General features: G+C 45.4%; 1 protein-coding gene across 1 annotated transcript; it reads right to left on the bottom strand.

Moving 5' to 3' along the window:
- Nucleotides 1-2,716: 2,716 nt before the first annotated feature.
- On the bottom strand, nt 2,717-23,499 carry ATP6V0C (ATPase H+ transporting V0 subunit c). Its single transcript, XM_083372882.1, has 3 exons — nt 22,883-23,499; nt 7,402-7,585; nt 2,717-3,675 (listed from the first exon to the last, which is right to left on the bottom strand). Exons 1-3 carry the CDS (start codon nt 22,959-22,961, stop codon nt 3,468-3,470), a joined length of 471 nt encoding a protein of 156 aa, XP_083229008.1. The 5' UTR covers nt 22,962-23,499; the 3' UTR covers nt 2,717-3,467.
- Between the last annotated feature and the right edge of the window lie 1,224 nt (nt 23,500-24,723).

Below are 24,723 nucleotides of genomic sequence, written 5' to 3'. Positions count from 1 at the left end.
TCAGGCAGCTCCAGCCCAAGACAGATTTTGCAAGGGGGGGGGTGTTGAATGAGAAAACCACCAGGAAGCATCAAGGGCACCTAACAGAATAATAATACATGCCAGAGTTCCCCACTGCAGCAGCTTGAAAGGACCAGCAAAATCAATCGTTCTGGGTTGCTTGCGAAGAAGAGCGCAGTCTCCATCCTCAAAGGGTTCCCCAACCGTAGACCAGCATATTAATCAAAGCTTCTGACATCCTTGTGACGAAGGCAGCAAGGACAGGAGCCACGACTGACTCAGGGAGAAGCTGCAAAAACCAAGCAGCATGCTAATTGGGTTTGGAGCCTCGTGGCAACATTTTCCTTCCTTCCCCCCCCCCCCTTTTGCTTCAAACCAGCACTTTGAGGGAAATGAAACCATACCAGCCCATCTCCGTTTCTTGCAAACAGGAAAATCCCCAGAACCCTTCTCAGATTTGCTTGAAAAGGTTGTTGGGATAATGACCCAGACGGTTTGCTGCTGGCTAAGATTAATTATCGTTAACTGTTTTGCTTCAGACTCGCCATCTTTAGAGAAAACATACTTGGGCCAAGTGACGCTGGAAGGAAAGCAGAAAGGGGATAAAATCTCTCTGCCTCAGGATTCTTATTTTCCCAAAGTTAAAAAGTGCAGGGTTGCTCTTTGCTTTACGCTAATCCATCCAGCGTGTTTGCAAATGCATCCTTCCCTTCCTTCCGGCTAGGACAGGCAGATCAAGAGATCACTGCAAGCCTGACTTTTGGCCTGACTCCAAGTCACGAGGCCCAACGTGAATCATTGAGCAACAAGGAACAGCTCTGGATGTCTGTCTACTGATAAGGCTGATTCGTTTTTGTCTTTTTTTGCCCCGGCCTGGGGGTGGGGGCGGGCTGTCTCACATCCCAGACCAAGAATGTGCATCCCAGAATGAGCGAAAGTTGGAAAACACACCCCACTTCCGCAAAAGCCACATCGCAACACGGAACTAGGTCAAGAGACAGAGGAGTGGAGCAGAAGGCTGTATGAAAGCAAGGCTGACTTATCGCTTGACACATCCTTCCTAGCCTAAAATACTTTGCAGGCAGTGGGGAACGCGGAAGAAATGCGTTAGAATATGTCCTGTTTCCCTGCATAGGTAAATGTTGTGAATTGTGGATCTGGGATTTAATTCCCTGAAAGACCAGGGAGTTAAAAAGACCAACAACTATCCAGGAGAAAAGACTTTTAAGTGTTCTTCCCAAGCAAATTGGGTGGCCTCGTGGATGAGGATTTATTCCTTGCTGCTGCTTTGTTCCCCTTTCTCCTTCCCTCCCCTTCTTCTCTGCAGGGCTGACTCAACTCTGCAGCAGACATACTCTGGTGTAAAATCAAAACCGGGAGATTCGTTCAGAGCTTTTTTTGTGTGCGTGTGTCCTGCAGATCCCTCTTCCCCCTGCCTTTTTCTTAAATGAACAAAGACGAAGAGTGACTAAGATGGGCAGGGCAGGGCAGAAACGGGATGAAGGAATACATAATCAGCTGCAGTCCCCATCGCCCCAAAAGCGTTTCTTTGGCCAGTGGAGGATGGCGCTCAATCTATATTTCCCATCTGTGAAGCTTGCAAAGCTGAGGGGAAACCGTGAATGAGTCACGGGGTTGTCCGTGACCTGAAAATCCAAGGGAATACCAAGGATATACATAATGCAGAGACTCGATTCCTCCTTTGTGGGCTGCCAGGCTAGCCTTACAGGGGAACTCACCACCACCTGGTGATTGAAGTCACCCCGTCAGCTTTCATGCCTGCCTAAGGCTGTACTAGAATTCACAGTCTCCTGCTTTCTAACCTGGTGCCTTCACCACTATACCCAACGGACTTATATAAGCCTTATGAAGCCCTACATTTTTTTTTCCCTGAAGGATCTCCACACCTCCTTCCACCTCGTCCGTCCACCAGAAAAATTCCTGCACAGGGATGCAGAAAGAAAACCAGATCTGATTTATTTTTGTTGCAAGGGGGAAGAGAAGCAAAATACCGCATTCTCCACACTGTTCTTGGCACTGAACTAAGTGTGTGCTTAGAAGGAGAGGCATTTTTCCCCCTTGTAATTCAACCCACCCCCCACTTTCCAAATTAGACTTCATGGGTTCAGACCCAACCCTCTATATGCAACTGGCTTGCCCTACCTGTACTGACATTGACAGCACACGTCACTTGTATATAAATACAGAGCCAACTCCACTCCCTTCTAGCCCTGAAGTTACCTCGTTGGGCAATGAAACATCTGCAAGAAAACCACCCAGCTCAGAGAGCACCGAGGAACCCAGATTAAAAGTATTGGAAGAGGCTGTGGAAGCTAGCCTTCGTGAGCTTTTCCTTTCCTAGTTTGATTTTTCAGAACCCAGTTAGCCATACTAAGGATTTACTCCCAATTGCTGGGTTTGTTCAATACCACCGACTCCAAAATTAACCCAGTGGACTGAAATGACACAATCCATCAATGGCCCAAGGCTAAAACTAACTAAGGTTCCCCAGCTCTGAGATTTCTGACTGACCTGGTTCATAAAAGCTGGACTTCTCTCCTCTCCTCCCCCCCCCCTTTTATTAGTAAGGCCCAGGCATTCACAAGGACAGGAGGGAAGGGGAGGGGGAAGGTTGGCTGTGCTGGATGGCATCAGGGTTTGAAGAACCCACCTCTCGAGACAACTCGCAACAAGACACACTACGCGACCAACAATATAGTGGAGGAATTTTTTTTTATTACCTGGAAACGTATTACTGCAAAATCCAACATTGGCTGCACGACGTTTTGATGCCAGAGCATACAGTTTTCACTACTTGGGAACACAGGAGTGTCGCTTTTTTTTTTTTTTTGCTGTTATCTGTATAAACACAAACGGCCTCACACTCCGATACCAGGACACGACAGCAATCATTGAGAATCAAATTACATCCAAGGATTTCTCTGCACTTACAGTTAACCCCACAGTGTAGTAATCTATCTATGCATGAGATTAATATATATATATATATATATCTATATATATGTGGGGGCGTGTGTGTGGGGGGGTGGGTGGGTGTAGAGAGAGAAGAGCATGGAAAATTGAAAACTCTTGTTCCATTATGTACGAACATGTCAAGTCTTATAAATAAAACATCCAATGGAGGGAGGGGAACATTACCTAGTTTATATTTATACATAAAAGGCTCTAATGGCAAAAATGGATGGGAAAGAGCAGAGGCACTTCCCCCAGGCCTTGCGGAAAAGGCTTGTGGCAGGCCCTCTTGCTTTTCGTGTTGAAGTACACAGAGGACAGACAAGTCACATACATTGCGCATTTACAAGAGATCAACTACCAAAAACTGATGACAACTGTACACATTTGTGGAGAGATCTTTTTTGTTGTTGTTTTTCCCCTCTCTCTCTCTCTCCAAATTCTGGAACTTAGTTTTTTTTCTTTGTTTGTTTTCCATCGACACTCTGCGGCGATTACCCTTTTGTGGAAAGGATAAGGCCAACGATGAGGCCGTACAGCCCCAAGACTTCGGCGAAGATCAAGATCAGGATCATGCCCACAAATAACCTCGGCTGCTGTGCCGTCCCCCGGACACCCGCGTCGCCCACAATGCCAATGGCGAAGCCGGCAGCCAAACCGCTGAGGCCTACGCTCAGTCCTGCGCCCAGCTGAAGGAAGCTCCTGTAACGGAAGAGAAGACAAGCTGAATGGCACGTTGGAAATAACCGGCTTCAAATCAGGGAAGCCTGTTTTTCTGCAGGAGAAGTGAAAGAATCTGACTTCCTCTCTGGAAGTTTTAACTCCCTCCAGGCCTGCGCTCTGCAACAAGACCTTGGGAAAGCAGCGTCCAGCCGCAGAAGATCCTGCTGGGGGAAAAAAAAAAAAGGATCCAGCTCGGAACGGCTTTTTCTAAAAGCTGGGTTGCTTTCACCAAGGCCAGCCTAAAACCGCCCTGCAGAGCGGGCTCGTGTTGTTTACTCTCCTGTGACAAGAGTGCTGGTAATGAAAAGCACCTCGCATCTTATGTAACTGTGCTCAAGTAGAAGCGAGTACGAAAGATGTGCTGGTGCAGGGTTTCCGATGAGGAAGAATTACACGGCAAGAGGAAGACTTGACAGACTTATTCAAAACCCCTGAAAAGAGCAAACGACGAAGGAAATCTCATTTCAGAGATTGGCACAGCAGGACACATCTCATAAATGTTAGGACTCTCTGCAGACTTTTATGTCACTGCATTTACTCATCAGTTCCTCTACAAACTAGTTGCCAATTCGTTGCTGCTTTGGATTTGCTCCTGGTAGAACAGGTGTACTTGGACCTGAACCTCTGTACGCAAACACAGTTCCTACAGTGCCACTCAGTGGTTTGTCAAAGAAGCCACCATTAGGCTTACAAAGAAAGTATGTTGTGAACTAACACGAGGCACATGATGGTTTTGTATCTAAGGGAGGTTGAAAAATGTGAAGCAAATAAATAAATATTGGGGGGGGGGTTTTCCTCTGCTGGGCTCTTCCCAAGGCAACAGGAATGGCAATGGCATCTGGAGCCACAGTGGCACAGTGGTTAGAATGAAGTATGGCAGGATAATTCTGCCAACTCTCAGCAGTTCAATTCTAACCAGCTCAAGGTTGACTCAGCCTTCCCTCCTTCCCAGGTCAGTAAAATGAGGGCCCGGATTTTGGGGGGCAATACGCTGACTCTGTAAACCGCTTAGAGAGGGCTGTAAAGCACTGTGAAGCGGTATATAAGTCTAAGTGCTATTGCCCTTCCTTTCTTTCCTTCCCAGTGGTTAGAATGCAGCATTAGAGGCTGACTCTGCCCACAGTCAGAAGTTCGATCCTGACCAGCTCAAGGTTGACTCAACCTTCCATCCTTCTGAGGTTGGTAAAATGAGGACCCAGATTGTTGGGGGGGGGGGCAATACGCTGACTCTGTAAACCGCTTAGAGAGGGCTGTAAAGCACCGTGAAGCGGTATATAAGTCTAAGTGCTATTGCTATCCCATATTCAAATCTGGCGAGTTTTATACCATTGGCCAAGTCTCAATTGTCAGGAATAAAACATTTTGTTCCTTCAAGTTCACGGCAAGCTGTTCTTAAGCTTTCCTCCAATGACGCTACCACCCATCCGGTCTTGCACCTATGTTTGTTTTTTCTCAACCTTTCTAATTAATCTTATTTTTTCCCTGACCTCTAGAAAAGAGACTGAAAGCTACAGAAAGCAAGTTATTCCCGAAGGGACAGGCATGAGTGGGTTCCCCTAGTCAACTACAGCCACTCATGAAAATTTAAATCCGATTGTGTTTCAGCCCATTTTAAGCACACCTGGAAACTTCTGGGCATGTCTAATGTAGCAGCAAGAGGATTAGTTTACCAACATGTTTCAATTAAGCATCTCTGAATAATTAAAAGCTGAAGTGTTGTATTGGATATCAGTTATCCAATAGGATTTTGCTTCATGAATGAAAGAAGCAAGTCAGACTCAAGTCAAAAGTCAGTTCTGGAAATAAATCCAAGTTTTGGATCCCTAATGCTGGACCTGCTAACACTTCAGGTCTCAAACGATACCCTAAAAGTTGACAAAAAGTCTTTCTAGGGGGATGGACCCTTTGTTTGTCATGTTGCACAATTTTAAGAACACAACACCCAACACTGTACTGGGAGCCCTCGACTTATAACCACAATTATAGTATTTTATACACAGTACCTGCAGTATTAACCTAGTGAACTCTCAAGGTTCCTCCTTCCATTATGGATTCAAGATGGACAGTGATTAATATTCATATGTTACTTATATGTAAGGGTGTAGGTCTATACATATGTTGTATAAAGTATGTTTAAATGCGTGTTGCGTATGTGTACACTTTGAGAGCAAGCAACTAAATTTCATTTTTAACGTGTGCCGTTGCGTCCACAGTAAAAAAAAATGACAATAAAGGTTATCTAATTGGGACTAGAATTTCAGTCGCACCTGATTTTACCCCTTTTGTTATGATTGAGCGAATCACCGCAGTTGTTAAGCACATCTGATTTCCCCCACTGACTATGCTGATCCGAAGCTGCCCGGGGAGGTCACACATGGCAATTACATGATCCCAGCACATTGCAACCACCGAAAATACATGCTGGTTGATCGCATGCCGTTGGGGTGATGCAACTGTCATACGTGCGAGGACTTTGTGTGTGTGTGTGTGTGTGCCGTTGAACAGTCGTAAACGAATAGCATTGGGAATCTACAAGCTTCCAGATGTGGATTGCCTCCTGGAAGATCCCATTACTGGACACGACTGGGGCTATGTCAAGTTGCCTTTTAGTATGGGGTCTGGAGATCCGTAGGTTTTCTATTGCGGAACGTGGGCTTTCTGCCTAGAAATGAGCCAATTATGGGCTGTATGATTCCAAAGCTGGGTTTAGTCAAGGCAGGTATGCCTGGTGCACTACAGAAAAGAGGCAGATTTTTTTTCCCTGGATGGTTGGCTCATTATGGCCATTGGCACAATGTCCATCCCAAGTGGTTGGCAGGGCCAGGACAATTACAAGTTAAATTTACACTAGATTTAAAAAAAAATGATTGTCCCTCATACAGAGAATACTCTTTTTCATTACACTTTGATCACCGTTTTTGGAAACTCTGGAGAATGTACCAGAATTTTTTATCCTCCTCTATTTTATAGAGACACAACTGAAATCATAAGTCTTTTATCAAATGCTGTAGCACTGACAAAGGTCCAGAAGCTCCGCCTGTTTTTTGTTCCATTTTTTAAAAAAACTCTTTACGGGTACCAAGTTCCAAAGTAAACAGTGCTAATATAACTAACTAAATACTGTAAATAAAATAAATTCTGCGTACTGCAGCGTTTCTCAATCTTGACAACTTTTAACTCGTGTGGACTTCCAATTCCCAGAATTCCCCAGCCAGGAAAGCAAAGCAAAGCTGGCTGCGGAATTCTGGCAGCTGGAAGTCCACATGACTTAAAAGGCTGAGAAGCACTTGCGTCCGGCATGTCATTTAAAAACTTATTTATTTGAACAATCTGGCCTGGTTTGATAGGTTTAGGGTTGGATCTAATTTTAACATAGTTTTAATCATTGGGCATGATTATTTAATTCTTTTAACTTCTTTTAACTTTCGTATTTATATTCTGATATTTATTGCCCTGTACACCGCCCTGAGTCCTTCGGGAGAAGGGCGGTATAAAAATTTAATAAATAATAAATAATAATAATTTTCTCAAGGAGCTGCTCCTCTCCAAAGGCAAAACACCAAAGGCCTGAGAAGTGTTGATTCTGTACCCTGCTCCTTCCGGTCAGCATTTCCTTTCTCCTAGAGCAGAGAATGGAAACCAGCTGGATGCTTTTTCCATCGAGAGTCAGAACCTCTTGCAGCCCTGCTTCTCCGAGCAACTTACTTGAATAGCGAGATGTCATGCACGAGAGAGCTGGCAATCAGGACTGCCACTACCAAGCCATAGATGGCTATGATACCCGCCATGACCACTGGGATGATGGACTTCATGATCAGTTCTGGCCGCATGACCGACATGGCAGCAATACCTGTGCCGCTCTTTGCTGTGCCGTAAGCGGCCCCCAAGGCTGCAAGAGAGGGAAAAAGACACAGGTGAGTCCTACCACATGCCCAACTTGTAATGCGACGTAGAGACTAAACCTCTAATCTAGGGGTCTTCAAACTTGGCCCTTTTATGACTTGTGGACTCGAACTTCCAGAATTAAATTTCTAGCCAGGTTGTCACATAAGCAGACTGTGAATGAGAAAGCCACAGGCAGGTTTAAGAATGGATACCTTAGGCCAGGGGTCTTCAAACCTGGCCCTTTGATGACTTGTGGAGTTGAACTTCCAGAATTCCTCAGCCAGCAACCCACCAAGAATGCAACAGGGAGCCACAGAGAGCTCACAAAGCAAGCTTAGACGTTCGCAAACTTGAAAGAGATTTAGCTGGAATTGCAAAGCTGGCACATTCGTTGCCCAATGCCAAGTTCAACCTGTACACCAATCCCAATTGTCTGACTTAAAAACTGGGCAAGGCAAGGCAGGGCGGGAGGAGACACGGAAAAGACAGAATGCAGTTTAGGTTTTGCTCACATGGATGTGCTAATATTCACACTTCATCAATGGTTAGCAGCTTTTTAAAGATAGGCCTTACAACAGGGGTCTTCGAACTTGGCCCGTTGATGACTTGTGGACTTCAACTCCCAGAATTCCTCAGCCAGCCACCTGGCTGAGGAATTCTGGGAGTTGAGGTCCACAAGTCATCAAAGGGCCAAGTTCGAAGACCCCTGCTCTAATCAAACACTAAGGAATCTGCTCAGGAAAGAGCTTCTCCACCGTGTCCCTTTTGTAAAACCATGTCAGGTCGTTTATATATACAAATCTATGCTTTAAATTTCATTCATTCATTCATTCCATTCAATTTTTATGTTAGGAATTTCTTTTGAAATGATATTAAGTATATATTTTACATAGCACTTACATCCCATTTTCCAAAAGACAAGAAACCCATATTACTATACTTTTTAGAAATTCTGGTTGGGGGCTGCAAAAAAATGATCCTGCCCCTGCTTCATTCACTGAGCAGCAGCATAATTTCAAAACACGTTATGAGATCAAACTCTCCCTTTCTTTTTCCAAAACAAAAAAAGGGGAAAATCAATGTCGTTACGTGGGAAAGATGCAGAAATTTGCCGGCTTAGATAACCAACTCAACTCGCCGAGCTTGTTTTCTCCACCTTCAATGAGTCACAAGTCTACCCAAGCACAAGCCACAGTGGGTTCTTGTGTCTCCCAACCTCATCCACAACGTTTCTGCAATAGCAATTAGACTTATGTACCGCTTCACAGTTCTTTACAGCCCTCTCTAAGCAGTTTGCAGAGTCAGCATATTTCCCCCCCAATCTGGATCCTCATTTTACCGACCTTGGAAGGATGGGAGGCTTGAGTCAACCTCAAACCGGTGAGAATCGAGCTCCTGGCGGTGAGCAGAGTTAGCCTGCAATACTGCATTCTAACCCCTTTCCGCCACCACGGCACATTAAAAGAAAAAGCGTGTGATCTAATACCATCCTTCAACTGTGGCTCTCAAAATGCCGGTTTCAGTTTTGAGGTTGGAACAGGGCAATCACAAACAAGAAGATCAGAAGAGGTAGAACTGTTGTGTGTGCCGTTTTGTCTCCTCCACCCATTTCTTGTGAAGTTCTCACGAAAGACAATAACAGAAATGAGCTGCATCCTTTGCCACGAGAGGCTACGGGACACCCTACCCCACCCAGGGCATTTTGCTTGTAAGCATTACAGGACCATCGTTAGAAATTAGAAATAAGCTATTTACTCTCCATCTTTGGGGGAGGGGGAGAAGAGAGTCCTGTCTGGGTTCTTCTACACTCTTAGTCCACTAACTAGGTATACTGCAGCTTCTCCAAAGTTGAGGCTATGCACTACAGGAACCAGACTGAAAGCAGAGACATGCTTCTTTTCTAGAAATGTGTTGCAAGAACGTGGCTTGTTATCTTCTGCTTTTCTGTGTAAACAGTCCCAGAAAGGAGCAAAGTTCTCCCAGCTGAGAGTAGCAAAGTTCTAAGACCGTCAGCTTTTCTGTGGTTCGGCTTTTATTAATGTCTCTAATCCTGAGCTAATCCTCGACTTAGCCATGAGTATGTTTACACTTTCCAGCTTCCTAGGACAGGGCTACTATTGGTAAAATCAAAGCCCCCATCAGAAAAGGCCTTTCGAGCAAACTTGCTTCTAATACAGCTATTCTGGAAACGGCTCGGAAATTACTGTGGGGGCCTCTTTTTTGAGAGACTGCATTTGCAGACTGGTTCACTGGTCAAGGTGATGGTTTCATTTCTGCTTTCGCATACTAAAGAAGTGCTGAAGTACAAAGATGTGCTAATACCAAAAGATATTTCGCCCCCTCTTTTTCCCCCCAGGTATGTCCCATGCTACAATGTCCCAAACTCCCAGCCATTTGGATATGGTTTCGATTCTTGAAGCTGCGGTGCCAATGTGTGTAGAGGCTGTGTTACAGCAGGTAATCAACACACAGACATTTGCTAGGCACAATGCTAAATACAGGGTTGATCGTTCACTGCCTTTTGCTTTTGACGCCTGCAGGCCGTCTCAGGCCCGATTATCACCTGAGGCTTTGCAACAAGCATGTTAGGAGTCTCTTACCTGTTTGCCCTGACTGCTCTTTAGAAGGCCAGATCCTGAAGTTGAAACTCAAATACTTTGGCTACCTAATGAGAAGGAAGGACTCACTGGAGAAGAGCCTAACGCTGGGAAAGATTGAGGGCAAGAAAAGAAGGGGACAACAGAGAATGAGGTGGCTGGATGGAGTCACTGAAGCAGTAGGCGTGAGCCTAAATGGACTCCAGAAGATGGTAGAGAACAGGAAGGCCTGGAGGAAGGTTGTCCATAGGGTCGCGATGGATCGGACACGACTTCGCAGCTAACAACAACACCTGTTTGCCCAGCAGGTGACATACACTTGCTACTCCAGTTCTTCTTTGGCTATGTAGCTGCTCAAATAAATCAGCTGTAATTGCTACAACCAGGTCCATGTCTACAAGAGATACTGGACAGTTGAGACTGTCACCTTGTTTCTATGAGCATCACATAGAACTCAACCTGTACCCCTTTTCAATTCCGAACTGAGAGTAAGAACTACATTTCCAGCTTAACTGAGTCTCCATCAAGCATACACAAATAATTTTGATAGGTGCTACCTGAGGAACTACAATAGGGATATCCATCTGATGGCGCCTTGCTTAGATTAAATGCTAAGCAAATAGTTGGGTGTAGAGACTAAAAACTGATCACTTTTATCCAACTGAGACTTCCAAGGAAATCTCCTGTGTCCGTCTTTCACAAGATGCTTTAAAGGGTAAAAGGTCAGAGTTTTCATCTCCTGTGAATGACTCGGGCACACGCAAGATCTTCAAGGATTCCTCCAAATAAAAATGGCACTAGAGGTTGGTACTGCCACTTCATCCTCCCTTTTCAATGGACACTGTAGGAAATATATTGAGGGCATCATCCTGGGGAACTGAGATCTAACTTCACTGGTGATTATTACACCCAGCTTATAAGAGATGGAATATATCTACCTTAATTCCGACTAAAAACTTATCTCTGGACATCAACCAGTAAAAAGCAAAGTCCAAGACATTTGATATAACGCACAAAGGAGCATTCCGTTTTAGGTCCTAAATGAAGCTTGCAAATCCTTGCACAACTGTAGTGAGAAACCGAACGGTTACCTATACAGCTTGACAACATTCTTAAAAACTATTTTTAAGGCACGTGAAACAATCCAATTGTTTATTTGGCCACTAAGATTTGGTTGATTACAGCGGGATAAACACAAAACATGAATTCTTTTTTTAAAAAAACATGTGGCCACTCCAAAAGTTTTAATATGCCCGGGCAGAATTTTGCCTTTTTATCCTGGGAATGAAATGTTCTTCCATATCACAAATTCACACTGCTGTACAGTGGCCAAGCCCTCTTTAAGCATGAGGAACTAGAGATGGGTCTATCAACTACTTGCATTTAAATCTCCGTGATAGTGAAAGTCATCCAACTGGATGATCAGGATTATTTGCTTTGCTAGATGGACTCAGCAATAGCACTTAGACTTATATGCCGCTTCACAGTGCTTTACAGCCCTCTCTAAGCGGTTTACAGAGTCAGCATTCTTGTCCCCAACAATCTGGGTCTTCATTTTATTGACCTGAAGGATGGAAGGTCGAGTCAACCTTGAGCCGGTCAGGATCGAACTCCTGGCAGTGGGCAGTGCCAGCCTGAAATACTGCATTGTAACCACTGTGCCACGACAAATCTTGGTACAAAGGGAGTAGTTTTATATTCATTTTTTTAAATCGTAGGACAAGTGCATATTGACCACTCCTACTAAAGGACAATTGCAGTGACTAGTAGACCAAAGAAAAGTCAAAAGATTTTAGCTGCCTTCAAGCATTTATTTGACAAATATTATGAAAACTTGATAGCAGCACAACTTAGTTTCCACTTCCCAATTTCAGATGCAAAGCAGCACTGGTTAGGTAGGCACCTGCCAGACTTGTGGCCTGCTTAGCAATATGAATAATAAATACAGAGGAAAAATAAATAAAGACTTCCTCTTGGTGAATTGGTAAGAGCCAAAATCAATTTTGGAAGTTGGTCAAAATTCATCACGTACCACGCTTTCAAAGCATGAAAGAAAACCAACTCCAGCAAGCTGGAATCTGACTGAGGGAACCATGATTTCCCAGGAAGTCCAAAAGGGCAAGATCTCAAATCTTTTAAGACAAGCCACCAGACTAGAGTGATATTCCAGCGGAGGTCACGTTTGTGCTACCTGTAGAGCTTTCACAGGCTAACTTAAGAAGTTAGTATCTCCTAGTTTAGCAACAGCTAAAGGTCCTTCAACAAGACTCCGTGTTTAACGTTTCTCTTAAAACTTCTTTTACAGGGTTATCAACAATGCTATTATGGACAGCACACTAAAAAGCAGAGACATCACCCTGTCAACAAAAGTGCGTATAGTCAAGGCTATGGTCTTCCCAGTTGCAATGTATGGCAGAGAAAGCTGGACCATAAGAATGGCTGAGCGCCAAAGAACTGAGGCCTTTGAACTATGGTGCTGGAGAAGACTCCTGTGAGTCCCTTGGCCTGCAAGGCGATCAAACCGGTCAGTCCTAGAGGAGATCAACCCTGACTGCTCTTTAGAAGGCCAGATCCTGAAGTGGAAACTCAGATACTTTGGCCACCTAATGAGAAGGAAGGACTCACTGGAGAAGAGGCCTAATGCTGGGAAAGATTGAGGGCAAGAGAAGAAGGGGACGACAGAGAATAAGGTGGCTGGATGGAGTCACTGAAGCAGTAAGCATGATGGTACCAGCAGATGGTAGAGGACAGGAAGACCTGGAGGAACGTTGTCCATAGGGTCGCGATGGCCGGACATGACTTCGCAGCTAACAACAACAATTATGGATAGGGAGACAGTATCCAAGGGAGGTCTATTTATTTTCATAGGAAACCCGACACAGCCAAGCCTGTTCTTGTTCAACGGTACAAGGCAGCATGCAAAAAAGCAATTTCTAGCCAGGTTGTCACATAAGCAGACTGTGAATGAGAAAGCCACAGGCAGGTTTAAGAATGGATACCTTAGGCCAGGGGTCTTCAAACCTGGCCCTTTGATGACTTGTGGACTTCAACTCCCAGAATTCCTCAGCCAGCATTGGAGGTGAAGTCCAAGTCATAAAAAGGCCCAAGTTTGAAGACCCCTGCCTTAGGCGCACACCTGATTCCTCAACCCCACGGGAAAGGACAACACGTATCCAATCCCTAGCTGCATTTATTCGTTCTGTTCCAATTCTAACCAGCCTGCCTTCTTTTTAAAGAGGGGAAATTACATAAATATCTATTTTTATTCTTTGCAACGGGTGAATCAGTAACTTTTCCAAATGTTGCCATACAGTACTGTATGTACTGTACCAGTACTGTTTCAATTTGCATATTAATCTGGTAAGTGCTACTTTAGACAGGATATATAATTGTGGATCAAATCAACTGTGGTCTAGCTTTGCATACTATTCCACCAGCTGAGGCAGAATTTCAAAATGTTCCTCTCTCTAAACTGGCGTGAGCAGAAATTTAAGAAAGGGGAATAAACTGATTATTTGAAAACTGGTGCTTAAGATTTTCATATTTTTACTATTGTACTCAAGAAAAATAGAATGAAAAAGTTCCACAGAAAGTAATATAAAGCAGGAATACAACATCAAAATGCTGACGTAGTCGTCGCAATGAAGATTTTAAAATGATACTCCTTTTAAATATTGGTGGTTTAAAAATAAATCTCGATTTATCTGAAATCATTTTGGTCCAATCTTCCATTATAATGACAAACCATCAATTCCATGTAGGATTTCAAATCCAAAGTAGCAATTTCTTTCCAAAGAAGAAAAATGTTTATACTTCATGCTAGCTAAACCTAAGGCTCTTTGTAAATTGATAGTCTCCAAGTTTTTGGTATCACATTTTGTTGAAACTTTGTCTCTCCTCTCAAAATCACAGCAAACTTGAGTTAGTCTCAACGAACCTCAAAGAAAACATACGTAACATTCTTTCAAAAAGAGCCATTAATTCATAAAACTAGGATAGTTCAACTTTTTATTCCAACTTTCTTGCAATTATCAATCTCTTGATGATATCAGGTCCAAATTCTGAACTCAACAAACGTTTTAACTAAACAAACTGCCATTTGGCTCTTTAAAATAACAGCAGGCATCCACTGGCTTGTTTTTCCACTCTCCTCCTGTGGGTGCAAAAAAGAAACCAATTTCCTTAATGACTTTTTTTTTCCTGCAAACTTATTAGCAGGGAATGATAAATGGGGTGTAAATACAGAAATCAACTGTTCCCTTATATAAATAGGAAGCATCTTAAGATCCAATTCATTCGGGATAGGAATCTGGAAAGTGTGATAAAGTCAACAATCTTGCAGAGATATATAAAGTAAAGGTAAAGGTTCCCCCGCACATGCGTGCTAGTCGTTTCCGACTCTAGGGGCCGGTGCTCATCTCCGTTTCAAAGCCGAAGAGCCGGCGCTTGTCCGAGGACGTCTCCGCGGTCATGTGGCCTGCATGACTAGACGCCAAAGGCGCATGGAACGCTGTTACCTTCCCACCGGAGCGGTCCCTATTTTTCTACTTGCATTTTTACGTGCTTTCGAACTGCTAGGTTGGCAGAAGCTGGGACGTGTAACAGGCTTTCACTCTGCTACGCGGCACTCGGGATTCGATATATAGTATATCCTTATAATGCCATCAAGCCCATATGGTAGCCTTTATTCCTACCCAATTAAGAGATGAAGAACTGGGGCAAATGTTTCATATATGGCTGAACAGTGGTATATATTTAGCTGGTGCAGACAGTGTTTGTGTTTTAGTGAAGAATGTATTCCAAATCATAAGAACGTTTTGGCCATATGCCCAACCTCAGCAGTTGAGTCGTTACACAAAATGTAACTTTTTATAAAAAAAAAACAACACACCACAATATAGCACAATGCTATCTGTTATTGGAACAATACTGGTTTTATTAGTATGGCTGACAAGCATGAAAGATGTGGAGAAGAGTTTCAGCCATTATAGTGACTCTGCTTAACAGTGACAAAAATCAAAGACAATATGGCTTATTTCAGATATGAAAATGAATCACGGTTTATACATTATTCTTTTCCGTGATCTAGTAGTTTAGTCAGTATGTTCTTGCTCAGAAGCTGCCAGGATATTTCCATCAGGTTTGTAGGACACTCATTGGGAAAACATAAGACAATGGAACTCGTGCAGGTTGCGCAATAAGCAAGCTATGCTGATACACAGAGTATTAAGAAACAGTACCACTCCTTATAGTAACACTCCTTATGGTGATAGCGCGGAGCAATTTCTTGTATCAAGTACAGTGCAATCCTATTTTAAACTCGCCTTCAAAACTAATAAATCTGAGAGAGTAAAAAGTTAAATATATAAATATTTTAAGATGTCAGAAGACTCATTGGAATCCTTGCTTCCACTCTCCCTCTGAACTCCGTGGGAACGCTCAAACAGTGACTATTTATAGACAATGATATGCTTCACGTATGATGTTAAGCCATGCTTGCTTAAACTGTTTTCTTGAGCTTCGTTCCAAAGTATCAGCCTGAAAGGAAATCTTGACTGAATTTCCCCGATGCAAATTGTCCCGCATAGGATTGCACGTCTGAAAAAAGGAAATTGGCTCAACTACAGAGACCGTTTTTTATCTGCTAAAATGCAGAATTCCTGCACTTTGTGATTGTACCCCACACCCAGACTACCCACAATACTAACTAGAACTGCAGGCTGCTGGGGGAGAAGGGTTAACACCCAACCCATACTTCCAGGAATATTTTTTTGCTTCTTGTAGCACAGTATTTTTTTTGTCAAATATACAATTTAAAACTCTTTAGAATAATTTTTGGGATCACAGAATGCTGCTTAATAAACACATCTTAGTCCTAAAAGGAAAAAGCACCAACAGCGTTGTTGTTCTTGGCAGCTTTCCCCCCCCCCCAAACAATGGTACTTTAAACAAAACAACAATCATGTCAGCATGGTTTGCAGCAGAGGCATTTATTTGAATAAAAATGTATTCAATAGAATAAGTTCTACTACGTTTCACCCAGTTTCTCAGCCACTGGATTCCAAGAGATTCTTAGAGAACAATTTGATATGAATAAGCTGCAAATCATCCAGCAGGTTTCATCAACCATCTCCCCACACCTACCTGATTCTAAGCTATCATTCTGAAGAAATGTTGACAGTCTTCAGTTAAACTAGGCAATTTTTTAACTCAGAAAGGGTCATACATTCCCTTAAGGCAGGGGTCGGCAACCTAAAAAAGAAAAAGAGCCACTGGGAACCGGTTCCATCACAAATTAAAAAAAGAGGGAGCCGCGTGCATGTGTCCATGCACGCGCATGCACAAAAAGGTTTTTTGCGCATGCGCGGACGCACGCGGCTGCCATTTTTTAAAAAATGAGATGGAACCGGTTCCCGGTTGCCCGATGGCGACGGCCCGTCTGCAAAGCTGCCGCTTTCGGCAGCTTTGCAGACGGGCTGTGGCAGCTTCCTCAAAGAGCGGCGCCCCTGCCCATTCCGAGAGGTGCGCGCGCACCTCTCCGAACGACCGGAGGTGCGCGCGTACCTCTGTGCGAAGGGGCAGCGGCGCCGCTCTTTGAGGAAGCTGCCGAAAGCGGCAGCTTCCTGAAAGAGCGGCACCGCTGCCCGTTCGCGCGGAGGTACGCGCGCACCTCCCGTCGTTCGGAGAGGTGCGCGCGCACCTCTCGGAATGGGCAGGGGCGCCGCTCTTTGCGGAAGCTGCCGCGGCCCGTCTGCTAAGCTGCCGCTTTCGGCAGCTTCACAGACGGGCCGCGGCGGGCTTCCTGAAAGAGCGGCACCGCTGCCCATTCGCGCGGAGGTACGCGCGCACCTCCGGTCGTTCGGAGAGGTGCGCGCGCACCTCTCGGAATGGGCAGGGGCGCCGCTCTTTGAGGAAGCTGCCGCGGCCCGTCTGCTAAGCTGCCGCTTTCGGCAGCTTCACAGACGGGCCGCGGCAGCTTCCTCAAAGAGCGGCACCGCTGCCCATTCGCGCGGAGGTACGCGCGCACCTCTCCAAAGGTTTGGGGAGGTGCGCGCGCACCTCCGCCCATTCGGGGAGGTGCGCGTGCACCTCTCCAAACGGGCGGTGCCACTCTCCATTTGGAGAGGTGCGCGCGCACCACTGCCCGTTGGAAGAGGTGCGCGCGCACCGGGCGGCTGGGAGCCGCAAGAGACGGCTCAAAGAGCCGCATGCGGCTCCGGAGCCCCAGGTTGCCGACCTGTGCCTTAAGGCATAATTCTTCTAAACAAGGTTTGTGGAATGAACCATAGCTGGCTGAATTCATGCAATTTCTTTAACTAACATATCCCTGGCTAGATACAGGCATAGAATCCCCATGAAGTAAACCACATGATGGCCTAATGCAGGGGTAGGCAACCTTGGCTCTCTTATGACTCGTGGACTTCCAATTCCCAGAATTCCTGAGCCAGATCTAAGATGCAGATCTAGGCAATCTATTGATAAGCTGACATACGATCCAAAATGGAAAATACTGTAGTAGCTTTCTTTGGCAATTCACAAACAGAAATGGCACTAATAAATCACAAGATAATCACAAGGTCAAAATCCTAGATGAGTCTAGCTTCGCAATATACAACTTTATAAAGCAGAAAGACAAGCCACCATGCTAGCTAAGAGATGATTCCAGGGCATATGAATTGACGCAGGCACACGTACTTTCCAAACTGCTCTTCTGCACAGAAAGTCACTTTAATCATAACTGCTAACGCTGATGACACAATCACTATTTTGAGAGAGAGACGAAAATTCTAATATGAGCCCTAAAATAAGCAAATCACAAAACCAAAGGATCCATTTCAAGTCCATTCTTGTTCCTATGAGACGGGCCCACCAAATCTGTGACTCCCAATTTCCCCACTCTGCAAAACTGCCAATGTTTTATACTGTTCTGTCACCAATCATGATTTGTAAACCAAAATGCTTATTGGGTTCATGCAACAAAGGTGAAACCAAACACACCGTCTATGGCTAAGCACAGGGGCCTTCAAACTTGGCAACTTTAAGACCTGTGGACTTCCACCCCTGATCTAAGATGATATATAATTTCAATTGTCGGGCCACTGCAGGAACCATTCGTAGCGAAAGTAGGAAACGTGATGGGGATACGGCCATGTTACTCCTTGGAAATTTGTCACCGTTTCCTTCTGCAATGAGAAACATTTTAGTTAGCCATGTTGCATGGAAAAATTAAGTAAGAGCATCACTCAGTGGCGTTTGACCATCCGTGCTATAACTAACAAAAGGGGGAAAAATATCATACAGATCAATCTCCACTGCAGTGTCAATCGCCTGAAGGTCACCAAGCGAAGCAATTAGCCATCGCAAGATTAGCCAGCGGTAGCTAGAATGGTTTCTATGAGATGTTTACTATCATCAGCAATTAGCGTGTATGGAACCAAGATGAGGGTGTTTATACAACACGATTTCTGCATCCAGCCTGCTTGCACGGAACAAGACTTGGATCTGCTAGCAGCCAGCTAGTCTTGAGTCATTAAGACCTGTAATAGACAACCACCTTCTCTCTTCCTTATGGCCCTCCAAGGCAGCACTCAATGATATTCCTACCTATGTTATCCACACCTCAGGATTCTTCAATTGGGATGCCTGCCACAAGCAGATTAGCTTCTGGCCTGTTGCAAACAAAGCATCCAACATTTCAATGAAGAAAGCACTAGGCAACAGGGATGCACTAAGAGTTGCCCAACACAAGTTGCATCAGAAAAAGCTTGCAACAGTAGATACGATGAACTACTGGCAGTCCTCGACTTACCACAGTTCGTTTAGTGACTATTCGAAGTCACAACAGCGCTGGAAAAAGTGACTTATGACCATTTTTCAACCTCACGGTTGTTACAGCATCCCCACGGTCACACGATCACAATTTGGACAACTGACTCATTTATGATACCTGCAGTATCATGGGGTCGTGCGATTACCTTTTGCAACCTTCGAACAAGCAAATTCAACGGGGAAGCCGGAATCACTTAACCGTGTTACTAACTTAACTGCAGTGATTCTCTTTAACGGTGGCAAGAAAGGTTGTAAAAAGGGTGAAAATTCACTTGACAATTAACATAATAGAAATGTTTGGCTCAATTGTGGTCATAAGTCGAGGACTAGCTCTATTCCGTTGTGCTTTATATCAGAGTTCCCCAACCTTTTGGGCACCAGGGTCCGGTTCCGTGGAGATAGGTTTTTCTACGGACTGGAGAATGCATGGTTTTGTGTGCTGCCTGCATCCCACGCATGGGGCTTTGCTTGCTTGTGCGGACCGGTTGCTGGCATGCCACGGCCCACTACTGGGCCACGGACCGGGGGTTGGGGACCCCCTGCTTTATATCATATGCATACAACTATCTCCGTGGATAAAGTCCACCTTACGCTGCAGTAAAAAAATAAATAAATCAAAAAGTATTTAGAATTTAGCTATGTCTGCATTGGAGATTTTCTGAGGGTGGAGGGGCAGCACCAGAGCCAAGTAGTAGACAGATGTTCTAGTCTTTAGAAGTGGCATCAGTATGAGTAGCCTGTTGCCTTGGGGCAGCAGGCCCAATGGTTTCAGTTCAAGGATGCAAGCTGCTGCTATCAACTCATTAAAGAGGATCCATAAACTGCAAAGGTCAACCTGATGTTTTTACTGCTTTGCAAAGTATTTCTGTTAGCTATTCAGTGCAAAGGGGCTTAAAGACGTTGCGTGGCATAAATAGATCTAGAGCTTAAAGCTTGCTTTTTTTCACCCTTGCTCATTCCTTTTTCTAGGGCTACAAGAAAATCAATTAAGCTGGTTTGAACAGCAGTGGCCAACACAAAAGACTGCCTGCCTTCAATCAGGGCAGCTCTCATTTCCATTCAGTCACAATGAACACAGGGACGCCTGAGGCTAGCCACTCTCATAACTAATTTATCCTCACAACACCCTTAACAGAAGAGAAATAAAAAAAATGATATTCAAGGATGATTCTCATGCACATTAAGCTTTTCAGGGAAAGAGATTCTCCCAAGATGCTATCAACTGAATTTTATTTAAAATATAACCAAAAAAAAAAAAAAAGAAAAGAAAATGACAAGGCACAATTTATACAGTACCTTCAGAATGAAAAAGCCACAAGTACTACAATTATATCTCAGGGGCAAGTATATTTCAGAATTACATAATCATTTTTTTTTAGAAACTTGGCCGTTTATTCTAAGACTGGCATTTTTGTAAATATAAGCGTATTCATTTTAAGGAAAGTGCTTGAATTTTGTATTAATGCTGACAGTCACAATGTGGTTTGAGCTTAGCACGGTACTGTACATCAACACAGTCAATTCTGGTTTAATATAGCCAAGGTTAAACTGGCTTAGCAGGGTAGGTGAAGCCAGCTGGCGAGTTTTGTTTTTAACCTGAAGCAATAGTTTAAAATAGTATCCACCAATCAGTGTTATAACATGGCAGGCAATTGTAATGTTATCCTAACACATCTGGATGTTGCCAAGACTGGAAAGGCTTATTTTAATCGAGCTTCAAGGAAATTTAACTTCTGTACTGACATCTGCAGCACTGCTATCACCCTAAAAAAGATAAAAGGTCAAAGATGTGTCTCCAGGTCCTAATTTTGGACAAGCCCCAGTTCTCTACAGTGAAGTGAGCATAAACACAGAATCAAGTGAGGCTGCAGTAGCAAGGCCATTAGTTTCATTAAATCAGCCACTTCGGGCTCTTCTTTCATCAAGCAGCCAGAAAATCAAGAATTTCACAGTATTCTTCCAATATGCCCACGCTTCAGTTACAGGCCACTCTTGTGGAGTAGGGATAGATGTCACAAGCCTGGCCTACTTCGGGCTGTGTCAGTCAGTTCTGAGAAGCCAGCCTTCAGTAGTTAAGCTGGCAATGAACGAAGGAGATACTGCAAGGAAAATCCTATTCTTTGCAGCTCCTCCTTAATTTGGAAACCAGTTTATCAAGCCTCGCTGAGCCTTCCAAAGATCACAGAAAGCCAGGTGACAGGCACGGGACAAGAATGCTCCAGAGGGTCAGGGTGCATTGCAAGCTTAGCTGAATTCATGCATGTGGGGAAGCAGACGAGGCTTCTAAAGCTCCCTCTTTTTCTCTCTCCCCCCTCCCCACAGTCATATGGCCAGGACAGGGTTCCTCCATCAGCTGGTGTTATGACGTCACCCCCATTTGCCTTTCCCAAGCAACCTGCCTATCTCCTTTTTCTTCCACCTCCCAGATAAGAGCAAAGGACCCTCCCCAAAGCAGCCCCTCCCCCAGACCAAAACCAGCAGGCAGGAAGGATGGCATAAGAGAAGCAGCAGGCAGGCCTTGTCTGGACCCAGCCAGACTGGGGGTTCCACCCTTTACTTGGGTAGGAACATCTCCGCAGCCACTTGAGCCAGAAGAGGCTTTTACATGATGGGAGGGGGAAAGCAGGCTGGCACAAAAGACAGAAACCCCCCCCCCCTTTCCTCTTTTTACACTGAAGAAAAGCAGGCAGATGTAACACAGATGCTGCTGGCACGGCAGCACTGGAGGGAAAAGCTTCTTAAAAGAGATCAACGTGAAGGGCACCCACGCACATCGCCCTCCAAGCCCAAGGCACCAAATTCCCCAGGGGGGAGGATCTGCGGGGACTGGGGTGGGGGGCTTCCAAAGCCAGGGCAGGGTGGGTGGGTGGGGAATGAATCTACTGGATCCTTCGAGTAGGGTGGGGCTTCCAGGCAGCAGCAGCAGCCAGAGACGACATCTCCGCCACCACTGCTGCCCTTCCCAATGCGCCAACCTCACCACCACCACCACCAGGACGGGGGTGGCATTCCCGACCACGGCACAAGCTGACTCTTTATTTAGGGGGGGGGGAGGAGGGAAGGAAGAGGGAGAGAGATGGAGAGGGAGGGAGAGGAAGAGTAAAGAGCCTTGGTGGAGCAATGGGCTAATGCCTCCTTAAGTAACACCAGCTGCCTGCCATTAGTGCAGGTTTGCATCCCACCAGGCTCAAGGTTGACTCAGCCTTCCATCCTTCCCAGGTAGGTAAAATGAGGACCCAGATTGTTGGGGGCAATTAAGCTGACTTTGTAATAATGCCGCTTGGGGTGTGTGTGAAAGCCCTAACAAGCAGGCATATACAAAGAATGAAGGCTACTGCTGAGCACATTGATTTGTGCTTTAGAATGTAAGCCGCCCTGAGTCTTCGGAGAAGGGCGGGATATAAATGGAATTAAAATTTTAAAAATAAATAAAAAAAGACGGGAGTCTCAAAAAAAAAAAGATCAAAGCAGTCTTTCTCAGCGGGGCAGCGGACTCCAGCTCCCATCTTCCCCAGCCTGACAGGCTGCCACCCGCAGGCAAGAAAAAAAGAAAAGAAAAGGAGGCTTCTTCGCTCAGCCCAGCCACCATCTCTGCCCTTTCCCCAAAAGTGATACCCTTCCCCACCCCCGGGGGTATCCCGTCCACACGACCCCCCCCTCCCGCCCTGCTTTGGAGACCCCCTCCCCAATTCAAAGAGCTGGTGGGTCGTGTAAAGGCAGGCCTGGGCTGGAGGTGGGGGGAAGAAAAAGAGGGGGGGAAAGAGAGAGAGAGGAGAGAGGGAGGGAGGGGCGGGGGGCGCCATCCCCATGGCAACAGACCCCCCCCTTAAGAGGTTTCCTCCCTTCCCCCCTCCCTCTCCCCCCGCGGGCCTCACCGCTGAAGATCATGGCGGCCGAGGCGCCCATGACGGCGAAGAAGGAGGAGTACTCGGGGCCGGCCGGAGCAGTACTCATGGCGGGACCGGCTGAGGGGCGAGGAAGAGGAGGGAGGCGACGACGACGCCGGCGGCTGCTGCTGCTGCGGAATTCGGGCAGCTGAGGGGCTTGGCGGCGGCTTCTACTTCAGGTTTTCCTCCGCCCTCGCTGCGCCGCCTGGGAACGAGGCAAAATGGCGCGGGGGGGCGGCGGCGGGGGGGTTGGTTTCGAGACGGCGGCGGCGGTCTTGCGTGGACGGTCCTCCGCTGCGCCCGCGCTGGCTCTAAATACCCAGCCGCCGCAGAACAAAATGGCGGCGGAGCCCTGCGTCACGTGGCTCGCCTCTGGCTCCGCCCCCTCCTGCTCCTCTCCCTGCTCCTTTTTCGCTTCTCGGCTCTCTCTCTCTCTCTCTCTCTCTCTTTTTTTTTTTGGAAACACGGGATATACCAAGCGAGGCGAGGGGGAACACGTCGATGGGAAACGGGGACCGCAGGTGGCGGTGATTTTTTTTTCCCCCTCCCCCTACACTGCATCATTACAGAGGAAGGAAATCCATGTTATGGCGCTGTCGTCTGAGGGCTGGAATGGCGAGCGGAAGGTCGGGGGACGCTCCTTGGCGTTCCCGGCCCCCCCCTTTCTCTACATGGGTGGTTTCGCCCCGTCAAGGCCGGTCGGGATCTAGCCTCAGCGCGTTTGGGGATTTTTCCCCCCCCCCAAGATGATTCAGCGCTGATTAGCATAAGGGGCGGGGCTAGTGAGAGAAGGCCCGTCCTCTTTTCTGAGGTTTTTTTTTTTTGTTTTTTGGGGAAAGGTGCCTGGTTAATCCGGATATATCAATCGGGATTTAATCGGGATTTATATCATTTATTTCTCTTGCAGCAAGTACAGGAGGGAGATTCTGCAAAAAAACAAAACAAAAAAAACCCCACCTTCCTGGAATCCTGTTACCTTCCAGATGTTATTTGGGCTGCAGTTCCCAGAACTTCCCAGCCTGAGCATCGCGTTAGGAAAAGATTGATTTAAAAAGTTCAAAGCCATTTACTGGGTCAGAAACATTGGGTGGCTTTGCTTCATTATATTTCCAAATGAGCAATGCAAGAAAATGCAAAGCTCTAAAATACTTCCAGAACAGACTGCAGTTCTATTTTATTTATTTATTTATTTATTTATTTATTTATTTATTTATTTATTTATTTATTTATTTATTTATTTATTTATTTATTTATTTATTTATTTATTTATTTATTTGATTGAATTTCTATACCTCCCTTTTCCCAAAGGACTCAGGGCGGTGTACAGGGCAATAAAACACTACATACAAAAGTTAAAAGTAAGATTAAATTAATTAAGCCCTAACAATAAATAATTAAAAATACCCCAAACCCTTAAACCAGGCCGACCTGTTCAAATAAATAGCTTTTCAGATCACGGCGGAAAGAGCGAAGGTCGTAAAACGTGGTATCTTGAGTCTTTAAATAAATGTAGCGTATCAAAAAATGTCCTTGATTTATGTCTGTTCTTAACGATGGTTTGAATTTATGATGGCCTCGGAAAAAGTGACTTATGATCCCATTCTTCAGGTACAAGCATGTTGCCCCCCCCCCCCGCTCCATAGTCACATGTCGCAAATCAGATGCTTGCGACTAAATTGCATGTATGACGGTTGGGGTGTCTTGTAGTTGTTAATCATAATTTGCAATCTCCCAGCTGGCTTCTGACAAAAGCAGTTGGGGATGTCGGATTCACTTAATAACCATGATAGAAGTAGTTGTAACACTGAGTCCCAGCACATGATAACTTG

Source organism: Vipera ursinii, assembly GCF_947247035.1.
Source record: "Vipera ursinii genome assembly, chromosome: 13".
NCBI classification, from domain to species: Eukaryota; Metazoa; Chordata; class Lepidosauria; order Squamata; family Viperidae; genus Vipera; species Vipera ursinii.
The sequence above is the reverse complement of the archived record's forward strand: the minus strand, read 5'-3'. Positions and strand labels throughout refer to the sequence as shown.